At 39.3% G+C, this 24,612-nt stretch overlaps 1 protein-coding gene across 1 annotated transcript in view; it reads right to left on the bottom strand.

Moving 5' to 3' along the window:
• LOC121848535 (pecanex-like protein 2) overlaps window positions 1–24,612 on the bottom strand; it is a 120,491-nt gene that overhangs the window by 18,195 nt on the left and 77,684 nt on the right. The window contains exons 25-32 of the mRNA XM_042332957.1: window positions 23,804–23,862; window positions 20,144–20,359; window positions 10,774–11,027; window positions 8,041–8,274; window positions 7,083–7,186; window positions 4,443–4,587; window positions 3,738–3,968; window positions 2,512–2,786 (exon numbers count right to left, since the gene is read on the bottom strand). Of these exons, the coding sequence (XP_042188891.1) occupies window positions 2,512–2,786; window positions 3,738–3,968; window positions 4,443–4,587; window positions 7,083–7,186; window positions 8,041–8,274; window positions 10,774–11,027; window positions 20,144–20,359; window positions 23,804–23,862 (1,518 nt within the window). The remainder of the gene's footprint in view (window positions 1–2,511; window positions 2,787–3,737; window positions 3,969–4,442; window positions 4,588–7,082; window positions 7,187–8,040; window positions 8,275–10,773; window positions 11,028–20,143; window positions 20,360–23,803; window positions 23,863–24,612) is intronic.

Below are 24,612 nucleotides of genomic sequence, written 5' to 3'. Positions count from 1 at the left end.
AAAGAGCTGAATTCCAGTAAAATTGGCAATTCACTGCCAGATGTACAGTATAAACATGGCACCAAACTCACCAGGGAGGTATTAATTTCCCATGAAGTTCCTAATACATAGCTTGCCACAAACATGAAGAGCTAACATAATTCAGGCCTTTCAGCCCATTCCTTCCAAAGAGCTAAACAATTGCTACATCGTAGTTTCTACCCAAATTATTTATTCTCCTGAGGGAATTAATTAATCACAAGCAACATGTTCAAGAAAATAAAATTTTTTCCTAAGGTTATCCGGCGAAACTCTCAGATATTAAATGTATTCTTTGCCTCTGGTTTGCCTACAAATACATAGTGACTCCACTTCACCGTAAATTTTGTGTACCGCTTTGGAACATCCTCCTAACATGAAAGTATTATTATTATCCTTGATAGAGAAGATTCAGTTCTTATTCACATACACAAACTCAGCTAACACACAGTTACACTCGAGAAGCCTCCATTTAGTAATTACTGGTCACAAATAATTGCACTCCAAAGAATTACCATGGAGATGGGGTTAGGAGTTCTTGAACTATGAGTAACAGGATCTAATACATGGTGATTTCTAATGGGGTTGCTTAGGAATCTGAGCAGGGACGCTTCCAGTAACCCGACCAGAACTCCATCCGACAATAGAAAGTAGGTTGTGTTGAAGTGGAGTTCCTGCGTGATATCCTTCCAGTTTCTTTATCCTTTTAAAAATCACCACATATTAGGCTCTACTGTCACATGCAGTATATGACGTGTACTTGACAGGAACTGAATACAGTTTTAGATTGACATCAACTAAAGGAAGAGATGCAGATAAACATTGAATCAATTAAGTAACTTCCCAAAGATACCTCCTCACGACTCATATCAGCAGGACTGTACCCTGACAACTCCAACATGACATATCTGATTTTGCAATGATGCTGAGAATGAATGATTGCTGCTACTAAACAGGATATCCAAAGACAATGTTCACATGGGATATTCGCATTAAAAGCATTCTCTCCCATGACACATTCTGTAAAATAATAATAATCTTTGCATTTGATATAGCGCTTTTCACGTCTTCTAGACGTCCCAAAGCGCTTCACAGAATATACTGTGGGCGAACATGGCAGCCAATTGCGCACAGCAATGTCCCACAAACAGTCGTGGATTGAAAATGACCAATTTATTATTATTTTTTGTTTTGGAGCAATTATTATTAGGCGTGTGAAGTAAGGAAACTTGCCCAAGGTTTTGCCCTGCCTAGAATTGAACCCAGGTCTCTCGGTTGCAAGGCGAGTGCTCTAACCACTGAGCTACAGGACTCCAGGACTGCAGTTGTCCGCCTTAACTGTCAGAGCTCAAAGTGTTGAAATTCCACCTGGGTCTAGAATTAAAACTCTTTTCCTAGTATTTCAGTGCATGCAACCCATGACCAATTCTTTTAAATTCTTTTAAAGTCTTAAAAATTAAGACTAAATTGAAGAATTGTCTAAAATGTATTTAAAATTGGCACGCTCTAAAAACTAAGGAAAATGTCAAAGTCTAGACCCAGTTGAAGTTCTTTCCCCAGGGCTCTAATTAACAGGAATATTTCTACTAACTGGAGGAGCTCATTTCACTAGAAATACTATTTCTCCAATTGAAACAAACACCATTCCATAACATTGCTTGTTACTCTATCATAAATGTGATTAGATTGTGCATGTGAAGCCTGGGAGTGTAGCGCAGCTCTCTGCTGAGATATCAACATGTTCATTTTCCAGTTACTGATCATAACAGCTTACTTCTTCACGCCTTTGTAGTACATTTTGTAACCCTATCTTTTGATTTACCAGAAAGACATTGTTGATGTGCTTGTTAATAAAGAGATCTGGGAAAACCTTTCTGTCGCATTGAACGATAGACAGATCAGACAGCACAGACGGAGATCATTCAGCCCATCGTGCCTGTGCTGGATCTCTGGAAGTATAATCTGTTCAGTCCCACTCCTCTATTCATTTCCTATAGCCTTTTATATTTTTCCTCTTCAAATATAAGTCTAATTCCCTTTTAAAAAACATTACTGATTCTGCATCAACAGCTTATTTTGGTGGGGTATTCCATGTCCAAATAATGTAACACTCTGTAAAAAAAATTCTCCTAATCTCTTTCTTGTCTTTTTTGGTAATGATCTTAAATTGATACCCTCCTTCAATCCCAATATCTAAAATGTCTGCCTTACAAATACTGACTTTGTGAGTGGTGCACCCATATAACTCTGGCAGAGGATACCACACTTCCTGAATTACAGGAGATATGCTGAACTACTTTATGGGTTGCTGCCCTGCCTTATTGTCCACATTATTTAAGTCATTGACATGAACTTTGGTTGTACTGGTGAATTATCACCTAGAGCCCATGAATAAGTAATACTGTCTTACAGGTGTTTTCATACCATTGTTGGAAGGTATCAGGTGGTGTGTAAGAGAGCGCAGCAACAAAAGGCGTGGAAGGCAATACCTACCTCTGCCACCTGGAAGTGAACCAGAGCTGCAGGTTTTCTAAACTGATCGGGCCACCCCAGATGTTCTTTAGCTGTTGGTGTGTTCCAGCGTATGACGTGGTCAAAGGGGAGACATAGATTGGATAGCCAATTGGTTGGTCACATGATGAATTGATCATGTTTCTCAGGACCTGCTTAGCATTTTGTATGCTGCCTCTCTCTGGGTTGCGGTTGCGGAGGAACACCAGCTCCTGCTGCTGCCCTGCCCACAATCCTTTGACACACTCCTTATTGATCTGTTCAAAGAAAAAAGAAACGCCTATTTATGTAGCTGAATATATGGGTGATGCAACAGATTAAATCATTAGCAAGGTGCAGATGACAAAGGCCTGATCCTTCTGGAGTATCCACCCTGTCATTTTCCCATTGTAGCATTAAGCTGTTTCTTAAACGAATCATGTTCTGGTCACTACCACTCTTTCTGGTAACCTGTTCCATTTGTTGAATACCCTCTTGTACAGAAATATAATAGAACCCTGTTATAAGGTGCCCTTGTAACCTGTTATAGGGTTACTTATAGGATGTTTCCAGTCGTGTTGTCAGTGTGGTGGTCAGGCCCTGTTATAGCGCTGGTTGGGGTTTTATGGACCCCTCCCCTCAAATACAGCCTTAGAAATGGGCTACTCTGTTTCTGACCTAAACTCACTCTTTACCACCCTGAATGTGCCTCTTGTGATTCTAACTTGGGATTCTGGAAACATTTTTCTGAGTTTACTTCTGAGTTTCCTATTCAATATCTTATATAGCTATAAAGAATGCCAATGCCGTTACTTTTCAGTTCCCGGGGGCTAGTGTCATATTTTTGTGGAATCAACTCATGCCTGATCCCATTAGCGAAAGGTACAAGGAAAGGAAATAAGATCAGTGAGGAAATAAGACTGTGCCTCGCCTCTCACCACTCTTACACACCTGCCTTGACAGGTTAAAGAACTGCTCCTGGACAGGGAATTAGAAGGCTGGGAATGTAACTTTTTTAAAAAAAAACACAAGTTTCTTCACTATTTTCATAGCTAGATTCAACACAGTGAGGCGAAAGGAAAGAAAACCTGGAACAATTTATACAAAAACTTCTTGAATTCTCTCCAAGTGAGCCGCTGTGCTTCGGCTGCTGCTTTTCTGCTGGCTGTACTTATTCACTCTGGTAAAGCTTTGGAAATATATACAAATAAGTCAGCACAATGACGTACCTTAATCACCTTAAAGCTGAGGTAGCGCTTATGAAGCATAATTATCTTGTATTCGTCTGCCCCATCATCTACCACATGCCTGAGGGCAAGCAGTGACTCAGCATTGGACAGTATAGAATCACGCCACATAGGATCGCCTTCATGACAAATGATCAGCTTTTTTTGGTGGGAGCTAATTGCCTCATACAGAACTGCAGGATCATCATATTCATCAGGTGAAGTGAAATGATCCTGGATACGCACAAAAACACAAACACTACATGTTAGTAACAAGCCAGTAAAAAAAAATACAATTGTCTGCCATGTCAATCCTCGGTGGAGCCCTTTGAGATGTCTCAACAATGTGATAAAGCACTATATCAAATGCAAGGATCATTATAATTATTATTAATAAACCAGAAAGGTCGCCCTTTTATCGTCAGCTGTTAAGAAACTCCAAGAACACACCAGACAAATTTACATTTATGTAGTGTCTTTCATGTCCGGAGGACATCCCAAGAACATAATAGCTAGTTCTCTAGCTATTCATCTGGCACACCCAGATTTTGGGGTTTGGATACGGAGTTCCAGAGTTTATGACTCAGCGGTGATGAAGGAATGTCCAATTCAGGATGGTAATTGACTTGGAGAGACAGTCATTGGACCATTTATTGGAATGTAAATGTTTTAGACCTTGACAAAGGTAAACCTGAAAAGAAAACGTACCTGATGAAGTTTTAAAGACATTCGGATTCCAGGTGCAACAATCTTGTAAAGCAAATCTATGTCTGCGAAGATCCATTCTTCCTTTGCTGTTATTCTGAAGTCTCCTTTAAACAAGGCGTGGAGCCCGTATAGAAAGGATTCCAAGCTGCAAAGACAAGTAAAATTTTAAAAAATTCAACAGAAACTTCAAGGTTATTTTCGCAATGAAATAGAGAGAGCATTGCATCATTTAAAACTGAACTCTATCCTCATATATTTTCAATGTGGCATATACTGAATACGTAGGCTTCCTCCAAATCTCATGAAAGATCCACAAAATTGGCCTGAATGAAGAAGACTTTTCAGTTCATTTGACTCCATCCTTCCATAAGACCAAATCCAACTGTCTTCCCAGTACAACATCAAGCTGTTTCTCAAATGAGTACAGCCTCTTGGTGTTTACCACCCTTCCTGGTAAGCTGTCCCAGCGTTCACTGCAGTAATTGCAAGGAAGGATTATTATTAATTATGCAGTATGTAAAGAAATATTTCCTGTTGTTTGTCCTAAACTTTCCCTTCACCATTCTGAACTTGTGCTCTCTTGAGAATAGCATCACACGTGTATAGGCACATGATGCCCCACATCTGTTCTTGCGCACTGGTGGAAGCAGGACCATCAAATTTCATCCAGCTTGAGCAACTAACGCTCTATATTAACTAAAATATTTCAATTGGACTGTTCAGTCTGATAATAGAGTACGTGGGCATTTGAAAAAGCTGCAACAATGTACCAGTTAACAAAGTTCACATGAGAATCCACTGCTTAAATATGGGCACAAGGGAAATTTAGGAAACAAAATCTATTCAGGGAAATACAGAATTAGACAGCACCTGGGTCACAATGAACATGTGAAACAAAACAAGTCACACAACAGCTAAATAGAAATAAAAATAGAAATAAAAATAGAAATTTTGCCTTTTGTTTACAATTAAATAGAAATTGGATTGCACAAAATGCAGGGAAATGTTCAAAAGCAGAATCAGCCATGAAAAACATTGAGACCTTAACCCCAACAAAGCAGAAAAGAAAATAAATGCTGGATTTTAGCAAACTTGGAACTTAAATAAAAATACTTTAAGAGAAGAAAAGGAGCCTTCAAAGTAAAACTCAGTGAGAAGATTATAGCCAGGGTGTGAAGATGAATCATACCCCCTGATAACAAAGACTAGGAATAGGCAAGACAATTAACACCTATATTTGTCAGTCAATGGTTTTACTTACACCTTGGGGAATCCAGTAGTTCTATAAGAAGAATGTAAAAGCACCAGAAATGAAGGATTTTACAGATGATGAAAGGTCAAAAGCAGGCTGAAACATTCTATATTAATTCTGCCTCTCTAACATTTAAACTAATAATCTTTTGATGAACTTGCACCGCAGGATACAGACAGTCGAACAAAAATGGTTCTGAAGTACCCTCCAGGTTTGGTAGCAATTTTCCACCTGTCTGTACTGCAAAGTGGAAGCCAATAGCAATGTCAGCAACACAGAAAGAGGAGCGCTCTAGTGAGGTGCTTTATGACAGGTCGCCCTGTAGTAACCATGTCCAAAAGCTTTAGGGCTCCCCTCGCAATTCATATTACATGGCTCCCTCAGTTCATTATATCGTAAACACAGCAACAACCTAAGTAGCTTAAACACTGGCATGTCATGGTTCAAGGTTTTCCCTGTATGCCATGGCTCTCAGTTCATTCTTTAACACAGGGAATGTTCTGCTTAGCTTTTGTGCCTCATGTGCAGTTTATCCCAGTTTTGCAGATCCTCTTAATGTTATGGTCCTTGTAAATTAATAATAATAATAATAATAATAATCCTTGCATTTGATATAGCGCTTTTCACGTCAGGAGGACGTCCCAAAGCGCTTCACAGAACACACTGTAAAGTGAATTGACTGTATATTTTGTGGGCGAACGCGGCAGCCAATTGCGCACAGCAATGTCCCACAAACAGTCGTAGATTGAAAATGACCAATTTTTATTATTGTTTTGTTTTTTTGGAGGGATTATTATTAGGCGTGTGGAGTAAGGAAACTTGCCCAAGGTTTCGCCCTGCCTGGAATTGAACTCAGGTCTCTCACTTGCAAAGCGAGTGCTCTAACCACTGAGCTACAGGACTCCAAAATTGGACTATATCAAACTGACTATATCAAACATTTACAATAAGCTATTGGGAAGTCCATCCACTTAACTGGTCTAAGTCTTTTTGATTCCTAAGCATCTGACACTGCCTTGGTACCACCAAGAATTACACTATGACTAGAAGCAACATCCTCTATTTCTAATATTGCCCAAACTGGAAATTGCAATTAACGATTCAAACCTGGTTTGCAAATATTGCATTTTAGACCCTACTGTGTGAAAAGAAGCATAAACAAGATGGACTCCACCAGTTACATCTCCTCTTAAAGTCAATTGTATATTTTTTCATTACCTTCTGCTTTCCATAAAATCAATTTTCAATTCAGTTAGCTTTTCCCATTGATTTCATCAAAGTCCTGGACTTCATATCCTCAACAAACAAAACATCACTGCTTGTCCTGGAGATTTGTATACTTAGTCAAGGCAATAGTTACTTTATTAGTTAAGGAATCAGCTATGTACCTGATTGACATGTTGTGTGATGCTGTTCCTAAAGCTCTTCTGCCAAGAATGCAAAGTCCATAGCAAAGGGTGACTAAAGGGGAATCTCCATCACTCCTCACCGGCTGTTCACAGAATGTCAAAGAATCAAATGCAGTTCAGAAAACTCCACTTTTAACTGCCTTCAAGATATTTGGTATCAATAACAAAGAGGTACAAATATAGATTCATAAGTGGAAGAGGACATAAGTAATATTTTAGCGATTAAAAACATTCAAGATATCCATTGTTGGGATCTAGCCATGGACAATGTATTAAGGATTTTTCTCAAGGGCTTACCACTTGAGAAAACTTAACATTTACCAACGCACGCACAGTACAATATCTCCAGGGCTAAATATTTAAATTTTCCAATATTTATGGCAGAAAGGGAGTTCTTGTTAGGCTGTGAAATAGGCTTCAAAATGATAGTCCCATAATGTCAAGTAAACACATGGCTGGAGTCCTGTCTCAATCAGAACATGACTGATTGTAAGGGAGAAGAGGGGACCTTGATTTTATCACCGCTATTTTTAAAAAAATCAGGGATGAATGAGTATTTCTGCTACTCCATTCCTTAATTATTGTTATTCTCATCACACCGGCAGTAAATCATCAGTAAGATGTCTTCACTAACAGACAGACGATAAAATTGGGTGACAAGTGTACTGTACTGCCCACAGGAAAGCACAGCCCTTGTCCAACCTTTTCTGATGATTTGCATTGGGGGTGGCTAGTGATCATGGTATATCTCTCTTTTGGAGGAAGAGTGAATTGAAATACACACTTATTTTATGTATAGAGGTAATATGTACAATAGTATAAAATGTGTTTCCCAAAATCATGGGAGCATTAGAATAAGCATAGCACTGAAAAGATCATTCTAACACAACCCTACATAGGACAGTGAAATGGAGAAGTATTATACTTAATTCTGTACCTTATTCCTTTTATTGTTGCAGTGCTGTATCCAATCCAGATAAATATTGCAGAAACTTGCTCTTGATACTCCCTTGAGGCAATGATCGTAGTCTTCATCGATGTTTACGTTAAATACGGCTGGATCTCTGTCCACATAATTCCATGCAGTATACGGATGCAGTGCTTCCTGAATTGACTCTGTACTCAACCAGTGTTCCAGTTTAGAAGAGCGAACCAGATAGTATATTATGCTCTGTCAAGAGAAATTCTTTAATACAATTTCTCCTCTTTTGTTGATAATAAAACTCATGTTCACATGAACCATGTCAGTCTCGTTATAATTGATCTGGTTAAAATATAGGGCACACCGTGACCTATCTTCACTGTGCATTTCTCCTAATCTCCCCATTTGCCGGTTTGCTAGCTAGCTTAAATTGATGCTCTCTAGTTATTTGCTTACCAACCGGTAGAAATAAATTCTCCCCAATGACTATCAAAACCACTCGGAATTTTAAAGATGTCAATCAGGTCACCCTTCAACTTTATTTGTTCCAAAGAGTGGGGAATGGGATTAGACCAGATAGCTCCAGCAGGGGAAGGTACCACCAGTATGGATAATGATGGACCAAATAGCCTCCTTCACTGTTTTACATTTCCATGATTCTATGAAATGGTCCTGTAATGCATGCTCGGGTCTTAGGATTTCCTGACAGTGTCATAAACCTGAAAAACCATGTATAAACCACAGCAAAAGTGTCTTTAAAATGATGAAGTTGTCTGAATTTCATTCAATAGATACAGTGTATTATAAACAGTGGATACTCCGGATCACTGATTTTCTACTCTGGCTTTTTAGTCAATTTCACTCTTCGCACAATTGATTATTTTGAAGCAGGACAGGAGTATTTGTTAATGATTTTTGGGGATACACGATAATGTATTCTCATAGATTTGTCTTTCAAAGACATGCTTTCAAGGGTACTTTATCTTTTCACAACAATGTCATCTTGTCATTTCAATCACACTAAGAACTTAAGGTAACAGGAATAGAATGGTTTAATTTATCCTCTTCCATGTTTTTATTATTTCTATCCCTCCTCTTTTTAGATTCCCATGTTTTGTGTTCCACTTTCTCCAGAAAGTATAGGTGAACTTCTCACGCTATCTTTTGGGTTAAAAGGTTGTGACTTCCACCACCAGGTCAGGACTTAAACTCTAGTCCTTTGCTTTATTGGATGTGCCATTCTCAGATGAGACATAAAGTCCTGTACCTCATGACTGTTTGTGGGCTCTTGCTGGTAGAAATTTGCCTTCGGGGAAGAGAGAGTTTATATTCCATACCAGAAAAAATGCACGTTTCCACGTGTATGTGGAACTCTCAATAGTTTAGTGTGGATACTCAAGCAAGGCATTGGGTTTCTGTATAATCCTGTAAATTCAGACACCTTCCCAAAAATAAAATTCTAATTGGCTGTTTAATACCATTGAATATTCAGCTGGGTGTATTCCTTTGATCTTTGGCTTTACTTCTAGATCTGCCAGCTAGGATCAGAGTGAAGTCCTTATGTTTCACCTGCTATTGTATTAATATGATTCAGTGGCTTTTTTGATAGAAGGAATACATTAACAGTTCCATAACAAATCCACAATGCAATGCTAGACAAAGAGATCTTGGCATGTAATATTGATCAGGTTAAATATTAATTCACTGCATCAGATATCCAATTAGTATTAAGCTTATTTGATCTGCAATGCACTAAATGTGCCTCCCTATTAAGTAAGGACAACTCAATGTGCTATAATACGCAAGGATAAAAATAAATACAACCCCAAAACACATACATTGCTTGAAAACAGGTGTTTTCGTTACCTCCCCCATGAACCCTACCTCAGTCCTCCTGAATAAAACCCAAACCAAGTTTATTCCTTCTTGGGAAATAGGGAATGATTGAAACACAACATAGAGCAGTTCTCTTTGTATGGAAAAGCATGATGTGAAGTTACGAAGCTTAAGTTACTATTTTTATAGCTATCTGTATTTTTCAACATAACAGCAATGATCAGCTTAGTCTTCATCAATACTAAATACATCTGCTAACTACATTACTTTCTGATATAAAGGCATTATTTGCTTTCAAATCAGAACTGATGCTCTATCCTTACTGCAGAATTGTGAGTTAAAACCCATTTCCAAACTTTAAAGAATCAAGTCAGGACTGGGAATGCTCCACGTTCCTTCAGATCTCACCAGAGTGACTGTCCAACGCGACTGCCACAGCTCTGCTGTGTTTTCATGTGGAATTGGCCAGGCTAAATAATGGGATATTCTCTGTGTCAGTATAAATTGCGCAAGTACGTCTTTATTGTAAAAAAAATTACTAATAATAATTTGGTCACTCAATCCACGACTGTTTGTGGATCACTGCTGTGCACAATTGGCTGCCGCATTTCAACCATAAAATACACACTTTACAGTATATTCTGTGAAGTGCTTTGAGACATCTCGAAGATGTGATAAGGCACTATATCAAATGCAAGGATATTATTATTATTATTACTTTCTTTTATTATTCGTTAGCTGCTCAGGCAAGATTTTTGTTGGAGCTGGGAAGAAATAGATTTTATTCCTCTTCCTCAGCTAGCAGTTGTGACAGGCTGAAGCTGGAAGAGTCCAAGTTGGGGGAGGGAAAGAACAAAAACCTCTATTTGTGAAACAGAATAACGTATTAGAAACTTACTGGTATACTACTACCTTTACATAATAGGTGATGAGCATCTTTCTCAGGTCAAATACCTGCAGCATACAGGCTGCATTGTTGTCACTGATGCTGTAACCTTCCAACACGTATTTTGAAGCGGTTACTTGCCAGGCCAGCCAGTGCTGGATAAAAGCAGCGTTGAACGATAGCATGTGGGGAAAATGTCCCGCTTCACAGCAGCAGCAGCCTTCATCATCCTCAACTCCTTCGGTTATGGCCTCAACTTCCCTTTGCTGGCAATAGGTACCTGAAAGGAAAAATACAAAACAAAGGCACTTCAAAACGCACGTTCAATCTGAGACCACGAGAGAGAGATGGATGACATTCCGTCATTTTCTGGTGAGATCTGAAGGCTTGTGGAATCTCTCCAGTCCTAACTTGGATCTCATCCTTCTAGAATACTCACCCATTCTCCCATTACCTTTGCCTAGAAATACAGAGACTTTTTGAAGCTCTTTGATATGTCCTCAATGTTTTAGACACTATATCAAATGCAAGGATTATTTAATACAGCATCAGCAATTTCCTAAGTGAGTCTAGTGAACTGGCCTCAACCAACTTTCTTGATAATGCTTTTCAATTGTGGATTACTCTGTAAAATGTAACATACACTAAGCTATTTTCTCGCAATTAATCTTGGATTATCATTTGTTAAACCCATATTATGTCACAGATTGTACCCCTTCTCATTGGGATTTTACTGCCTTAATATCAAGCATAGAATTCAATCATTCGAAATAAAATGGTGTCACATTTTATATAGCTGATATTTTTTAAAAAATGAATAACATTAATCAGTTGAGTCTTCAGATATTTTGTAAATGGACAATTTCTAAATGATAAATTGATTGAATTTGCCCATGTGCAAAAATGATAGGGAAATGACATTCAAAGTTCTGACATGTTTCCCCGAATGAACTACATCCTATGCTCCTCTATGTTCTGCTGACATGCCATGCTGGCTGGCTATGAACAGTGCCAGAGTCCTGAGGATTTACTGAGAAGCAGCTCAAGAACCAATCCACCAAGTCAGCAACAGAGAAGCCATTTGATTTCGATATTTCATTTCCAGGCACATCATCTTGGAGCCAGTTCATCCCCAAAGAGACCGTGTTTACCTTCTCCCCCAGGGAGGATAGCTACATAATAGACCCCATTAGCCGTTAATTAACGGCAGTGGATGAATATTTCCAATGAGCGCAGGTGACTGAACATAAGAAGTTGCCGATTGACTTCACAAAACACAGACACTGCACAAAATGGGTGAAAAAACGTCCTGGTTTAAAATTGAAATCCAAGATTAATAAAAGCAAAGTCTGTCTCCAGTTTACAGGCTAAAGTGCCATTGATTGCCTTGCCCTACATTCAATATCATGTTGCATATTGATTTCGCATTTACTATTTACTTGTGATTTTGGACTGTTTATCCTCAGGAGCTGTCTATGGGTTTCTTTATTAAAAGCTGTCACAGCATTTCTCTTGTAAGTTTAAAAAAAACTGGGATGAAATTGCTTTTAACTTATAGCAAATTAACATAAGAAGCTTCATGTTAACCTCCCCCCCTCTCCTCTTCCTCTTCATTTTTATCCTAACTAAATATGCTTCCATAAATATGTTTGCTTACTCTTGTACTAAATTAAGAGTCAGAAATCACCACTGGGAATTAGGACTATCTTAATATCCCTTGTGATGTAGAACATGTCTGTTCCCTATTGTGAGAATACATCAGTTTCATATTACAGAGGTATCTCTGCATCCTAGTTGTATTCTCTGAACTTCAGAGGGAATACAGAGACACATTAGTCAGGCAGGAGGTGAGCTCAGAAACAGACTGCATGGACTGGAATGGGACTTGGCATTGGGCAGACAGAGATTGAGCAAGAGGGAATCAACCAGGAATTAAATCAAGTGCAAATATCAAGGGGTCTATTGCTCTGAGGACTTGACTGAGAGGAGAGTAAGGAATGGAGTAGATGATAGAGAAAAGCAGAGAAACTTAACAAGTACAGGAGAAAGAACATCAAGATAGAACAGCAGAATGGAGATGTAACCTCCAGGGAAGAGAGGCAAAACAGGAATATGTAATAAATATTGTAAGATTTCTTTTGAAAAATATTCACAAGAGCGAATTCAAAGAAAAAACACCTTCACTGTAACTAAGAAACAAACGCTTCCCAGATTTATGCAACCATTCATCTTTAATTCAATGCTAACAACAACTTCACTAACATGGTTCCCTTCACATAGGAAAATGTCTCCAAGTGCTTTAATACTAAGTGAGGAGAAAGGGAGAATGATACAGGTGAAATGCACCTTAAAGCAGGAAGCTGTAATGCTGATCACTTGTAGTGCTACTCTTAACATTTCCTCAATACTGGTACCTCTGCTTGGATACTTGAAGGCCCATCTACGAAGCTGGAAGTGATTTTAGATTGAATTAGGAGCAGGAAAATAACACATTCGTACATATAGTTCCCAATCCCCAATGGCAATAGTCAATGGCTGCAGGAATCTCTAAGCACAACTAAGACACAACTAAGTACATACACAGAATTCTGCCACTCCACTAACAGTGTTGGTTAAGTTTTTGTTATTAAAGAATCAGTTGAACAATTATCTCTTCAATAACATTAACATTAAATATTCTTGCTAATATCCTGCTCTAATAGTGCTCTTCAGTGCAATATACAGAACCGTTATCACAGTTGATGATTTGTTCTGATAATCAGAAGTGTGTCACACAGATCTGCAGGAATTTCTCTAATTTACAGAGCACGCCTGTTATAAAGTACCTTTAATTCTTGAGTTTGTTTATAAAGCGGGTCTTCTGTGAACTCATGGTTGCTGAAAATGGCGCACACTTCCTCTTCCTGTGCTTGCAATCTGGAACACTCTTCCTCTATCCCTCTGCCTTGCCTTCCTTCCCCATCTTCAGGTGATGCCTGAAGACCTTCCTATTCGACCGTGCCTACGGTCACCTTCCTCTTGCTCGGCGTTGTGCTCTGGGGCGCTAGCCTGCGTGAGGTGTGCTTTTTAAATGCAAGTTGTTGTTGTTGCACATAAGGCACAGGGAGCCACCTAGTAAGCTGTGACCACTCTTGTCGGCCATAAAAATACTCTGTTCCAGAAGCCAGTGGTGATCAGACAACCTGTAAACAAGAACTGTGGCCATTTTTTTCATGCACCCATTATAACATCGGGTTCAGTTTTATGAAACTGAAACCTTGTGTCTACAGTGCTGAATTAAATTTTTAGACATTCTTTGTCACATGTCCAACTTCATTGACTTAGTTTCATGCTGTGGTATACCATGGTGGTTTACTCCAATGTTTAAGTGGGACAGAGCCCTTAGTTGGGATTTGGAACATGATGTTGTATGTGCCAGTCGGGATCAGACCAGATGGAGCTGTAACATCCTGAGCAGAAGTTCTCCCATGACAGCAGTCTTGAGGTTATCGCTCAGCAAGTTTATCCGAGTAAGTACAATGCAACCTACTGGAACATTTGTATGGAACATTAATGTTTAATACTGATTGCTGCTTTCTTCGATGAAGGTCAGTCAAAAAATATTTTGATGCATTAAAAAACAAATTAAAGGATATATTGCAGTGTTCGGTTTCATGGGTGCAAAGATTTCCAGGAATGTGCACATACTCATGTGGAGTATTGGTTAGAGCGCTTGCCTCAAAAGTGAGAAGACTTGGGTTTGATTCTTAGGCAAGGGAAAAGTTAGGCAAATTTCAATAATTCATCAACAACAACTTGCATTTATACAGCGCCCTTCACACGGGTTAGTGTACCGGAGCACTTAATTCCCTCTCGCGTGACTCCAACTCATTATTAAAGCATTCTAGTAAGAAATTTAGACCCTAATACTGCCATTTCCTACATCTTACACTGTTTTCATTGGATACTCAGGCAAGTTTCACATACAAATTATACAGTCAATTCACTTTACAGTATATTCTGTGAAGCACTTTGAGACGTCTCTTGAGAAGTGATAACGTGCTATAACAAATGTAAAATGCAAGGATTATAAGTTAAATTGATACGTCTAAAATTGTTAAAGAATTAAACACTGAAGTGTCTATGGTATCACAGCGGTATAATTTAAGTCACTTAAAAGTCTATTTATACCTTTTCATTAATTTTTTATTCTTCATACTGTGTAAGTCCATTAGCCTCTCCAAGAAGCAAGGCGAGATATCAAATGCTCACGAAGCTACATTCTATTTTAATGGTAGATAAAGACCTTTCAGTGAAGATACCAAATTACTGTACGAACACTTAATTGCTCTCTGCCTTCGCAAAAGTACTGATCTGTCTCGACACATAAAAATAACAAAATATTTGAATTCTAACAAAACAAAAAGGATTTAGGGACCAAAAGTAAAATATAGCATTGAAACATTTAGGTTAAACATTTGCCAGTTTATCTGTCAACTCAGCAATACTAAAGTCATGCAATTTATCATTAAAATACTACACAATAATTATCCCCAAAGATACAATCATCTTTGTGTCAGCTTAAGTTAGCTATTTCTGGCTATGACAAATAGCAGTACCATTTGTGCAGTTGACAACTTGAAAACTATTATAATGTAAGGTATAAAATAGTGGTGCTTATGCAGAATTGAATGCTATTCTTCATTCACTTGATGGGAGACCATTTGGTCTCACAGAAATGCAAGTTCTGTACAATAAAATATAGTAGAAGCCAGTTCAGACAATCATACAGTGCAAAAATGCAGATGTTTCATCACACAAATGTGAAACGAGGGTGATTTTATAGATGTTCTGTGATCCCAAAGATTATGGGTCTTTATCATTCATTTCTACACACCATTAGTACAATTAGCGATACATTATTATGACAGGTAGGAAAATGTGTGTTAAAGAAGGCAGGAAAATAGCTTGAAAAGATGGCATTTAAATGGGAGTGCTCTAGGACTTACAGGTTCAAGGTGAACTGCCTCCACTGGGTCACACTATTCACTGGGTGACATTTGCCCAAGTGGGAATTGAGGTTAGAGGGCTGGAAGCAGAGAGATGCTTATGCCAGCTCCTGCAGAACCTCAGGGGAGGGGGGGTTTAAACGTTCAACACTGGCATGGATTTATTTGGACCAGGTCACGTGTCTGAAAGGATTATTGCCCATTCTGTTCCTGCCTCAAGCCCTAGCAGTCAGATTGATAAGAATGGCTCTACCTTAAGAAAACAATTGGAAATAGTCCCCAAGACTCCAAACAGAGGCTCGCAGTGTGGATCAGAAAGCTTGTCACCCTTAAAGAGCATATCCACAAGCTTGTGGTGCAATTCCTTTAGGAATGTCAGGAGGCCACTCCGTGAGGAATCAATTGCCACTAATGTCCAAGGCATCAGCTGCCCTCTGATAGTGTAGCGAAGCAGTTTGGAGAAAATCTCCAGCCAGCGAGAGAGACTGTTCCCTATGGAACAATTTTAACTCAGTGAAAAGCTGGCCTGAGAATTTGTGGTAACCAATTGTTCTGATTTACATTGTAACATAACAGAAAATCCACTGTCTCTATGAACTCAACCACCTGAAATCACAATCAGGGCACAGGGTTTTAATCTCAGATGGGGCCTAATCATCTTAAATTTGATAACAAAAAATGACAAGTGTTGGTACACTGGGTACAGTTTGCCATCATGGTTGACACTGGAGTGTATTTAGATCTGCCTGTCTGTCCCAGCTTTGCTGGAGGTGGATCAAAGGGATAAAATTGTGATGAGGGAGGGAGAAGAGAATCGAAGGGTATGGACGGAAGCAAGTAGGTGGAGACTGATGTGGAGTATAAACACCAGACCGACTAGTTTACATTCTATGTAAATCTAAGTAAATGTAAATCTCACAAAAAAGGTTGTTGACCTCTGTGAGATCTATGTAGCACACCCCACCCCCCCCATCAAAGAGATGTGGAGTAGTTTGCACTGACCTATAGAACCATCAATAAAAGTTGGCTTTTTCTTTGATTTGTTGCTTAAAACACAATTGTACATTTGTTTGGGAAGCCTCTGCAAACTATTACTAGAGACCATTACCTAGCATGAGCTTGATGGGATGAAAGGTCTTTTCATATTCCATTCTTTATGTTAAGAGTATAGTAGCCTTTTTTCTTAAAAAGTACCAGACTGATATGAATCGGAGTTTGAACCTTCGAAATGCCTCTAAGCTTATGCTAATTATTTTGCATCAACACATTAATTTGAATTGTTGTCAACATTATAATTAAGAAGTGCTTGACTTTGCATGTACAAGTGGAGCAATTAGTTCATGGAAATAGTCAAGAGAGGTCACACTGTGTTTTCCTGTGGGGAGATTTAACCTTCCACTGCTGACACAAATTGTCAGCTCTCAAAACATGCACATCCTTTTCATCACACAAGAGCTGCGGGGAACAAAGTATTTTCTTTAAAAGCATCCACTGCCGATTTTAAGAGAAATCAGAGAAACCTAAAGAACAACCGAATCTTTGACTCTTCCAAACCTAAAATTATATTCTATTTTTAGTACTGATATAAAATGCTGCTGTCATGGTTTTTTGTCATTCAATTTTTTGCCCTTAAAATCACAGCATCTCTTCATATCACGCACCTTCCCTGGTCAAGGGACAGGTTCCAAGGCCAAAGCCAATTCAATGATAAAACCACAAACCCATCTGGAAGGAGGTCCATAAGTGCAAGAAGTGCCCGTGGGAACTGGGCTTCACTCAGCACCTCCCATGACAGTGCATTGAGATTATAAACTCACCATGTAAGGACTTATAGCCATCCATCACTTCTGGCACTCCCTGAGGCTCTTAAGAGACCTTAAAATAGCCAGTTAGGAATGGATGGCTTGTCCAAATGCATTCTCCATCTAAACACGGGGACAGCTTGCTTCACATGGTGGACTGACCAGCAAAGTTAGCCAAAGTGCTGATGTTTCATGAACCAATTCCCACCCACTGAAGCAGACGCCTAAACTATTTATTATAATAGCCTGTGAAATATTCTTTGCAGTGGTCCTAAAAAGTGCAAAGAATACATGTGTGGGCCGAATTAATAAATGTTCTACTGAAGTACTACACCTGCTGTGAGAAATTGGAAGTGGGATTGTTTGACCATTTTGCTTCCTTGTGATTTGCTTTCAAGTTTGACAGCTCTGAATTATGTTCATCATAATGCATGAGAGATATTTGAGGATGTGTGCTTTTCAAAGTCAGAGATATCATATTCTCAAGTCTCACGCATCTGCTGTGACCCTCACAGTTCCTTGCAGTCTAATATAAATCTAAACCTTCATTAATTTCTCGCTATTTGTGCAGGATGAGCCCAGCTAATGGATTACAAAAAAATACTGCTGAAGTTGAGGGACAGCAGTAGTGTGAAGCATGGGAAAAACAGTAGTTAATAGCTGATATCAGAGGCGTAGCAGCCACTGTAACACAGTTGCCTCTTTCATGAATGTGCAAATATACAACAACATGCATTTATATAGCAGGGTAGCGTCTCATGATACAAACGAGAAAGCCAGAAGTTCGGAGTTGTATGAGATGCACAGAGCAGACGTAAAGCAGGTGTGTTATTCTGCGGCTTCTCTAATATCTGTGATGTTTGTAACCATTTCAACAGTTAGCTTAAGTTCACTGAGCACCATATTTCGGATTTGAGCCTCTGGGTTTGAATCCCTGTGGGATCCACTCAGCTCTCAACTCTTATAAGGTTAATAATGAGTATCAGATCCAAAAACAAATCTTCTTTGAGAGGGTGATACACTTCCTGGAGCTGAACTGGCTCAGAAGGAGGAAAGCCTGGCAGAGCCCAGCATGTCCATACAAATTCAAGACCGACATGGAGATGTAAACATCTTCAGAGATCAGCACTCCGAGATGCTTCCCTGCATGAATCATAGAATTCATAAGAATATTTTAGCACAGAAGGAGGTCATTCGGCCCATTGTGCCTGTGCCAGCTCTGTGGAAAAGCTACCAAATCAGTCCGACTCCCCCACTGTTTCCCCATAATTTTGCAAATTTTTCCTTTTCAAGTACCTATCGATTTCCCTTTTGAAAGTTGTTATTGAATCTGTTTCCACCACCCTTTCATGCAGTGCATTCCAGACTGTACCAACACTCTGGTTAAACAAATGTCTCCTCATCTCCCCTCTGATTCTTTTGCCAATTATCTTGAATCTATGTCCCCTGGTTACCGACCCACCTGCCATTGGAAATAGTTTCTCCCTATCTATTCTATCAAAACCCCCTCATAATTTTGAACACCTCTATTAAATCTCCCCTTAACCTTCTCTGCTCTAAGGAGAACAATTCCGCCTTCACCACATATCTAAAGTCCCTCAACCCTGGTACCATTCTGGTAAATCTTCTCTGTAGCCTCACCAAGGTCTTGATATCCTTCCTAAAGTGTGGTGCCCAGAATTGGACACAATACGGCAGCTGAGGCCTAACCAATGACTTATAAAGCTTTAGCAGGACTTCCTTGCTTTTGTACTCTATGGTTCTATTTATAAGGCCAAGGATTTCATCAGCTCTATCAACCTATCCTACCATCCTCAAAGACCTGTGAACCCCCAGGTCTCTCTGCTCCTATCAACACAGATGTACCTGAACAATGGAAGCATTTCCAAGTATCATCTTTAAGCATTCTCATATCAGTTGAAGTAAGAGCAGAGAACAGTTCCCAAAACTCAAAATGACACTACCCTGCATTAACAACAACAACAAAATTACATTTAAATAGCGCCTTTCATGTCGCGGGGACGTCCCAAGGCGCTGGACAGTCAGTGACGTATTCCTCACAACAGATGGCTTCTTTGAGTGAGACCTTAAATTCAGTGTAATGTAATAATATTGTGTACACTCATATCCAGTGAAAATCATGCAGATACTCCACAAACACATTTCATAGAATCACAGAAATTACAGCATAACAACTGCAAATACAGCATGTCATTTAACCATCAGGATTAAGATGGTGTTAGCTCACCCATTGTAGCCAGCTACTCTAATACTGGTTCCTCATATCCTTTTATATCTTTCCTCTTCAACTGTTTATCTAATTCCCTATCAAATGCTGGTAACTCCAATGAACTAACTTCACTTGGGATCATTTCAGGGAACAGAAAGCAGAGATGGATTTTCTGTTGGAACAGTGAAAGGACATCACGCTAACACACACTGAGATACCCCCTACTTAAGCCTTTCTGAAAACAAACTATTTGGTTTAAAATTCTTGTTAGCCAACCAAAGGACATTGAGTTTGTGGAAAATTCTGTTTTTCTTGTTAGGGCAGAGAGCTGTAGCTTTAATTTCACTGTCATTCTTGAAGGTGTTTTGCAACTCACCTCTGAACTCAAGTCCTCTGAGCTGGAAAGTTACCAGACCATTGCCAACCTCTATCAGCTGCACCAGGGCATTGAGGTGATCAGAGGCTAGAATGAAGCAGTCCCCTATGCTGTAGTTTCCCCAGCGGCCAAGAATCAGGTCACCACATAAGCTCTGTTGCAGCGATCTTGTCAGATGTTCATAAAAAACGGAGTTGAGGTTGTTGTCGTCAGCTCCTAGAAATGCAAACATAAGTGAATAGAACAGAAATCAATTGTTAAGTCTGAGTTTTACAATACAATACAAAATTACATTTGTAAAGCGCCTTTCACATTGGGAGGACAACCCAAGCACTGAACATTCTGGGGGTGGGGGGTTGGGATTAGGGAGGGTGGAAGGCAGAGAGGGTGGCCGAAGGCACAGTCGCGCTGTGGGCAGCACGGAAACCCAATTAAAGGGGTTCGTAAAGGTAGTGGCGGGAGAGGAAGGAGTGAAGCTGGGTAGCAACAACTCTTTCAAGGACCTTGGAAAGGAAAACAAGGTTGGAGATGGGGCAGTAGTTAGTGATCAAGGATGGGTCCAAGGTTTTTATAGGATAGGAGTAATAACAGCTGTTTTTAGGGGGGTGGGAACGGTGCCAGTTGACAGGGAGAGGCTGACGAAGTCTGAGAATAAAGGGGCGAGGAGTTGGAACTGGGAGGTAAGAAGAGGGGTAGGGATGGGATCGAGGGAGTAGGTGGTGGGCTTCATGCGGGTTATAGTGGTGGTGAGAGAGGAGGGGTGACAGGGTTGGAGTTGGAGGAGAGGATGGGAGAGGCGTGAGAGAGTGGACGGAGGAGCCGGTTGGTAGTGGAGAAGAGAAGCCTAGGGTTGTCCTTGGCCTCCAAGATTATCTTAGAATAGAAGGATGATTCAGTGGAGGCGAGGGCACAGGGGTAAGTTTTTATGGGGTCCAGCCAGATCTGCTGATGGACCATTAAATCAGATTTGAGCCAGGTGCATTTGGTGGTTCGCACCTGACCCTTGAGTGAGCATAGGTGGCTGGTGAGGTGGTTTGAGAGGTGAGGGGGGGCAAGGGCATCGAGAATGGTGAAGAGGGAGTTGTGGAGGAGAGTGACCGAGGAGGATAAGTCAGTGCAGGAGGTAGGCCAGAGTGGGAAGAGATCAGATGACTCCAGGGCGACTCTGAATGAGGATCTGGAGATGAGAGCCACACCACCACCACAGCGGTTAGGACATGAGGTAAGGTGGAAGGTGTAGGCAGGTGGTGTGGCCTCAATCAGGAGGAAGGTGTTGTCTAGGGTGGTCCAGGTTTCAGTGAGGCCAGGGATATTGATGTTTCAATCCACACTGATGTCGTTGATGGCGAGAGCCTTCTTAGAAAGGGAGCAGACATTTTGTAGGCTGATTCGGAGGGGTCAGTCGGCAGAGGAATGTGTGAGATGGGAGAATTGGCAGGTAGGGTGGGAATCTAAAAAAGGGAGGAGAGAAACGCTTTGGAAACAGAAATGCTTTGGAAATGTTAACATGAAACTTCACAGCATTTGAAGAACACTTGATTGACATCTAGAGTTTGAAAAATAGTAATACATATTGGATCTAGCTTCAAGACATACACAAGTTCAGTATTTAAGTCATTCAATTGTTCAATAAGTATTGAAAAGACTTTAACAAATATATGGGAATGAGGCTAGGAGTGAGAGAAAGATCATCTACATACAGAGCAATAGGTTATTAAGGTCCCTCTTATGGAAAAGAATGGATTTTCTATCATCCGTAATGAATTTAAACGTAAAGATACCTATGCTCCACACCAAATTAATGACAAGAGCAAAATTTCCATTTTGTCCCATTTGTAGTTATATAATAGCATTCAGTTTACCTTTATTGAGAAACTTAGGTAAAGAGCCAAGGCCTAGTGGAGGACACCATCAAGGTTGAAAACAGTAGGAAAGATGAAGGGATAAATCAAGCAGTAATGCTTAAGCAACACCAGGTTTAGGCTTAAAAAGCCTAATTACAAGATAAAGGGATGAATAAAGCTTCCATAATATTAAGATCCTGAGAAAGAATGCGTGTCAGCAGAAAATAGTGCAATGAATTTTAATTTCAACGACAAAGAAGCAATGGAAATGGTAAAAAACATGCAAGACTGTGACTATGGTGCATGGAAGAACAAGGAAGAATAGTGTAGTAGATACTGTCAAAGCAGAGAGACGAGAAAGGTTGCGACAGTGAGAAATGCTGGAGGCTAGGAGTGAGAGAAAGATCATCTACATACAGAGCAATAGGTTATTAAGGTCCCTCTAAATATTAAAATCTACAACAGCAAAATCTACTTTCTATGATACGTTGTGTATACACTATCTTGTTTTCAGCCCCTTTAGGGCATCCCTCATTGTTGTTGTATCGTATTCACTCTGAAAACAAGCATCGAAATCTTATGATGGTCACATCCATGCTGACTGTACATAACAATTCACCCTCTCTGACTTATGCCTCAATTCTAGACTTTGGAATTCAAAATTATAAAAGTATTATTAAGCATAATGCATTAGAAATACGTTATTTTCAACAAATCCAAAAGTATGTAGAATTATAATTCATACATAGTTAAAATTTCTGAACTACTCAATTATACAGAGATCTTACTTTTAATTATATTGTGTTAAGACCGATGAGATTGTTTGTTCAGCTTAGTATACTTTATTTCTTCTTTATGATGCTTTGCATCCTTTGCAGAATCTAAATTGACCAGAAAATAGAAAACCATGGGAATCTAATTTACATTGGGGATACAAAATCCCATTAGAATTCTAGCCAATCTACAGGAAGGAATTCCAACTCTTTATATGGCTCACAGCAGAGCAGAGATCTTGTGGGACTCTTCCAGTTCCAGGAAACCCCGTTGCACAACTCTAAATAAGGAATCTCATTAAGAGATTCCACAAATTATAGACCCCAATATATAAGATTTAAAAAAACTCTGTAAAAAGTTTAGAAACAGAGACTGAAGATACAATAATAATCCTTGCATTTGATATAGCGCTTTCACGTCTGCTAGACATCCCAAAGCACTTCACAGAATACAATATACTCAATATACTCAATGTATTATAGAAATGGTTGTACAAACAGCAGAATCGGTAGGATTAGCAAACCATTCAACTCTCATTTGAAAAAAACAAATGAAGTTACTTTGGAGCTCGAGATTGGTGAGTTCAGCTTGTATTAACTGTACTGTTTAGTTTCATTTTACTCTTTGATTGGAATGCTACAACTGTTTTAACTGTTGTTCACCATAGCTGTATACAATCATCCTTCCAGGGTAACATAATAGGTTAACTATTACAATGGTTTGTTCTACAGTTACATTTTGACCCAAAGAAATAATTGTTTTGACTAATTTATTTGTTCTAGTTTTCAAAGTCTTTCTCAATTATAACACGACAAATAATAATCCCTCCAAAACAAAAAAAATAAAATTGGTCAATTTCAATCCACGACTGTTTGTGGGACACTGCTGTGCGCAATAGGCTGCCGCATTTCGCCACAAATACACGGCCAATTCACTTTACAGCATATTCTGTGAAGCGCTTTGAGACATCTAGAAGACATGAAAAGCACTATAGCAAAAGCAAGGATTATTATTATTATTAATGCGGACTGCCTTTATTTACCTGAACTTCTGTCTATCTGGGTAGCAAGTCTGGTATTTGAATGATCCACCCGTTTTGTGCTGTAAAGAACAATGATAATAATAGTTACATTTTATATAGTCAGGAGGACATCTCAAAGCTCTTTACAGGATACACTGTAGAATGGAGGTTCTCTATACCTTGTGGGTGAACAACATGGTAAACTCTTGAATCCATGCTTCTGTAATCACACCAATTTTTCTCCAAGCTCTTTACACTTATGGTGGAACTAATAAACTGGAGGCAGATTTTGTGAAGAAGAGGATCCCAATCATGCTTCATGTTATTTTTAAATTAAATGTGTGTGTGTGTATGTACGTGTAAAAAAAACTGGACTAAAATCATAGTAACTGGCAAGTATGTCAAGATTCATTGATGACAATTAGGAATCACCAATGAATGGCAAGAATCTTTACTTAGCTGTACTCTTTTCCCTCTCTCATGCACGCACACACCTACACAGGTGAAGTACATATAATAATGCTAAGCTAAAACATTTTGAAGAAAGATTCAACCACTTGCATTTAATGCATTAATTCTAGGCCGGTATCCATTGCAAAACAGTGGCCTAGTTTCTTTCTCTTACTTTTGACATACATGAACTTTTTAAAAAATATGTAAAAAGGAAACTAGTCAATTGGTTTGCTTGCAGTAGAAGCACCATGGCAGTGTTGAGAATGTATTGAGCAGCTGTATTACCTTATTCCATTTCACGCTAGAGTACTCTGAAACATTACCACATTGCACAAAGAACAAATATCTAGTAATTGGTCAAAGCGCACCATGGGCAA

This window comes from Callorhinchus milii, unplaced genomic scaffold (assembly GCF_018977255.1).
Source record: "Callorhinchus milii isolate IMCB2004 unplaced genomic scaffold, IMCB_Cmil_1.0 Scaffold3, whole genome shotgun sequence".
Taxonomy (NCBI): domain Eukaryota; kingdom Metazoa; phylum Chordata; class Chondrichthyes; order Chimaeriformes; family Callorhinchidae; genus Callorhinchus; species Callorhinchus milii.
The sequence above is the reverse complement of the archived record's forward strand: the minus strand, read 5'-3'. Positions and strand labels throughout refer to the sequence as shown.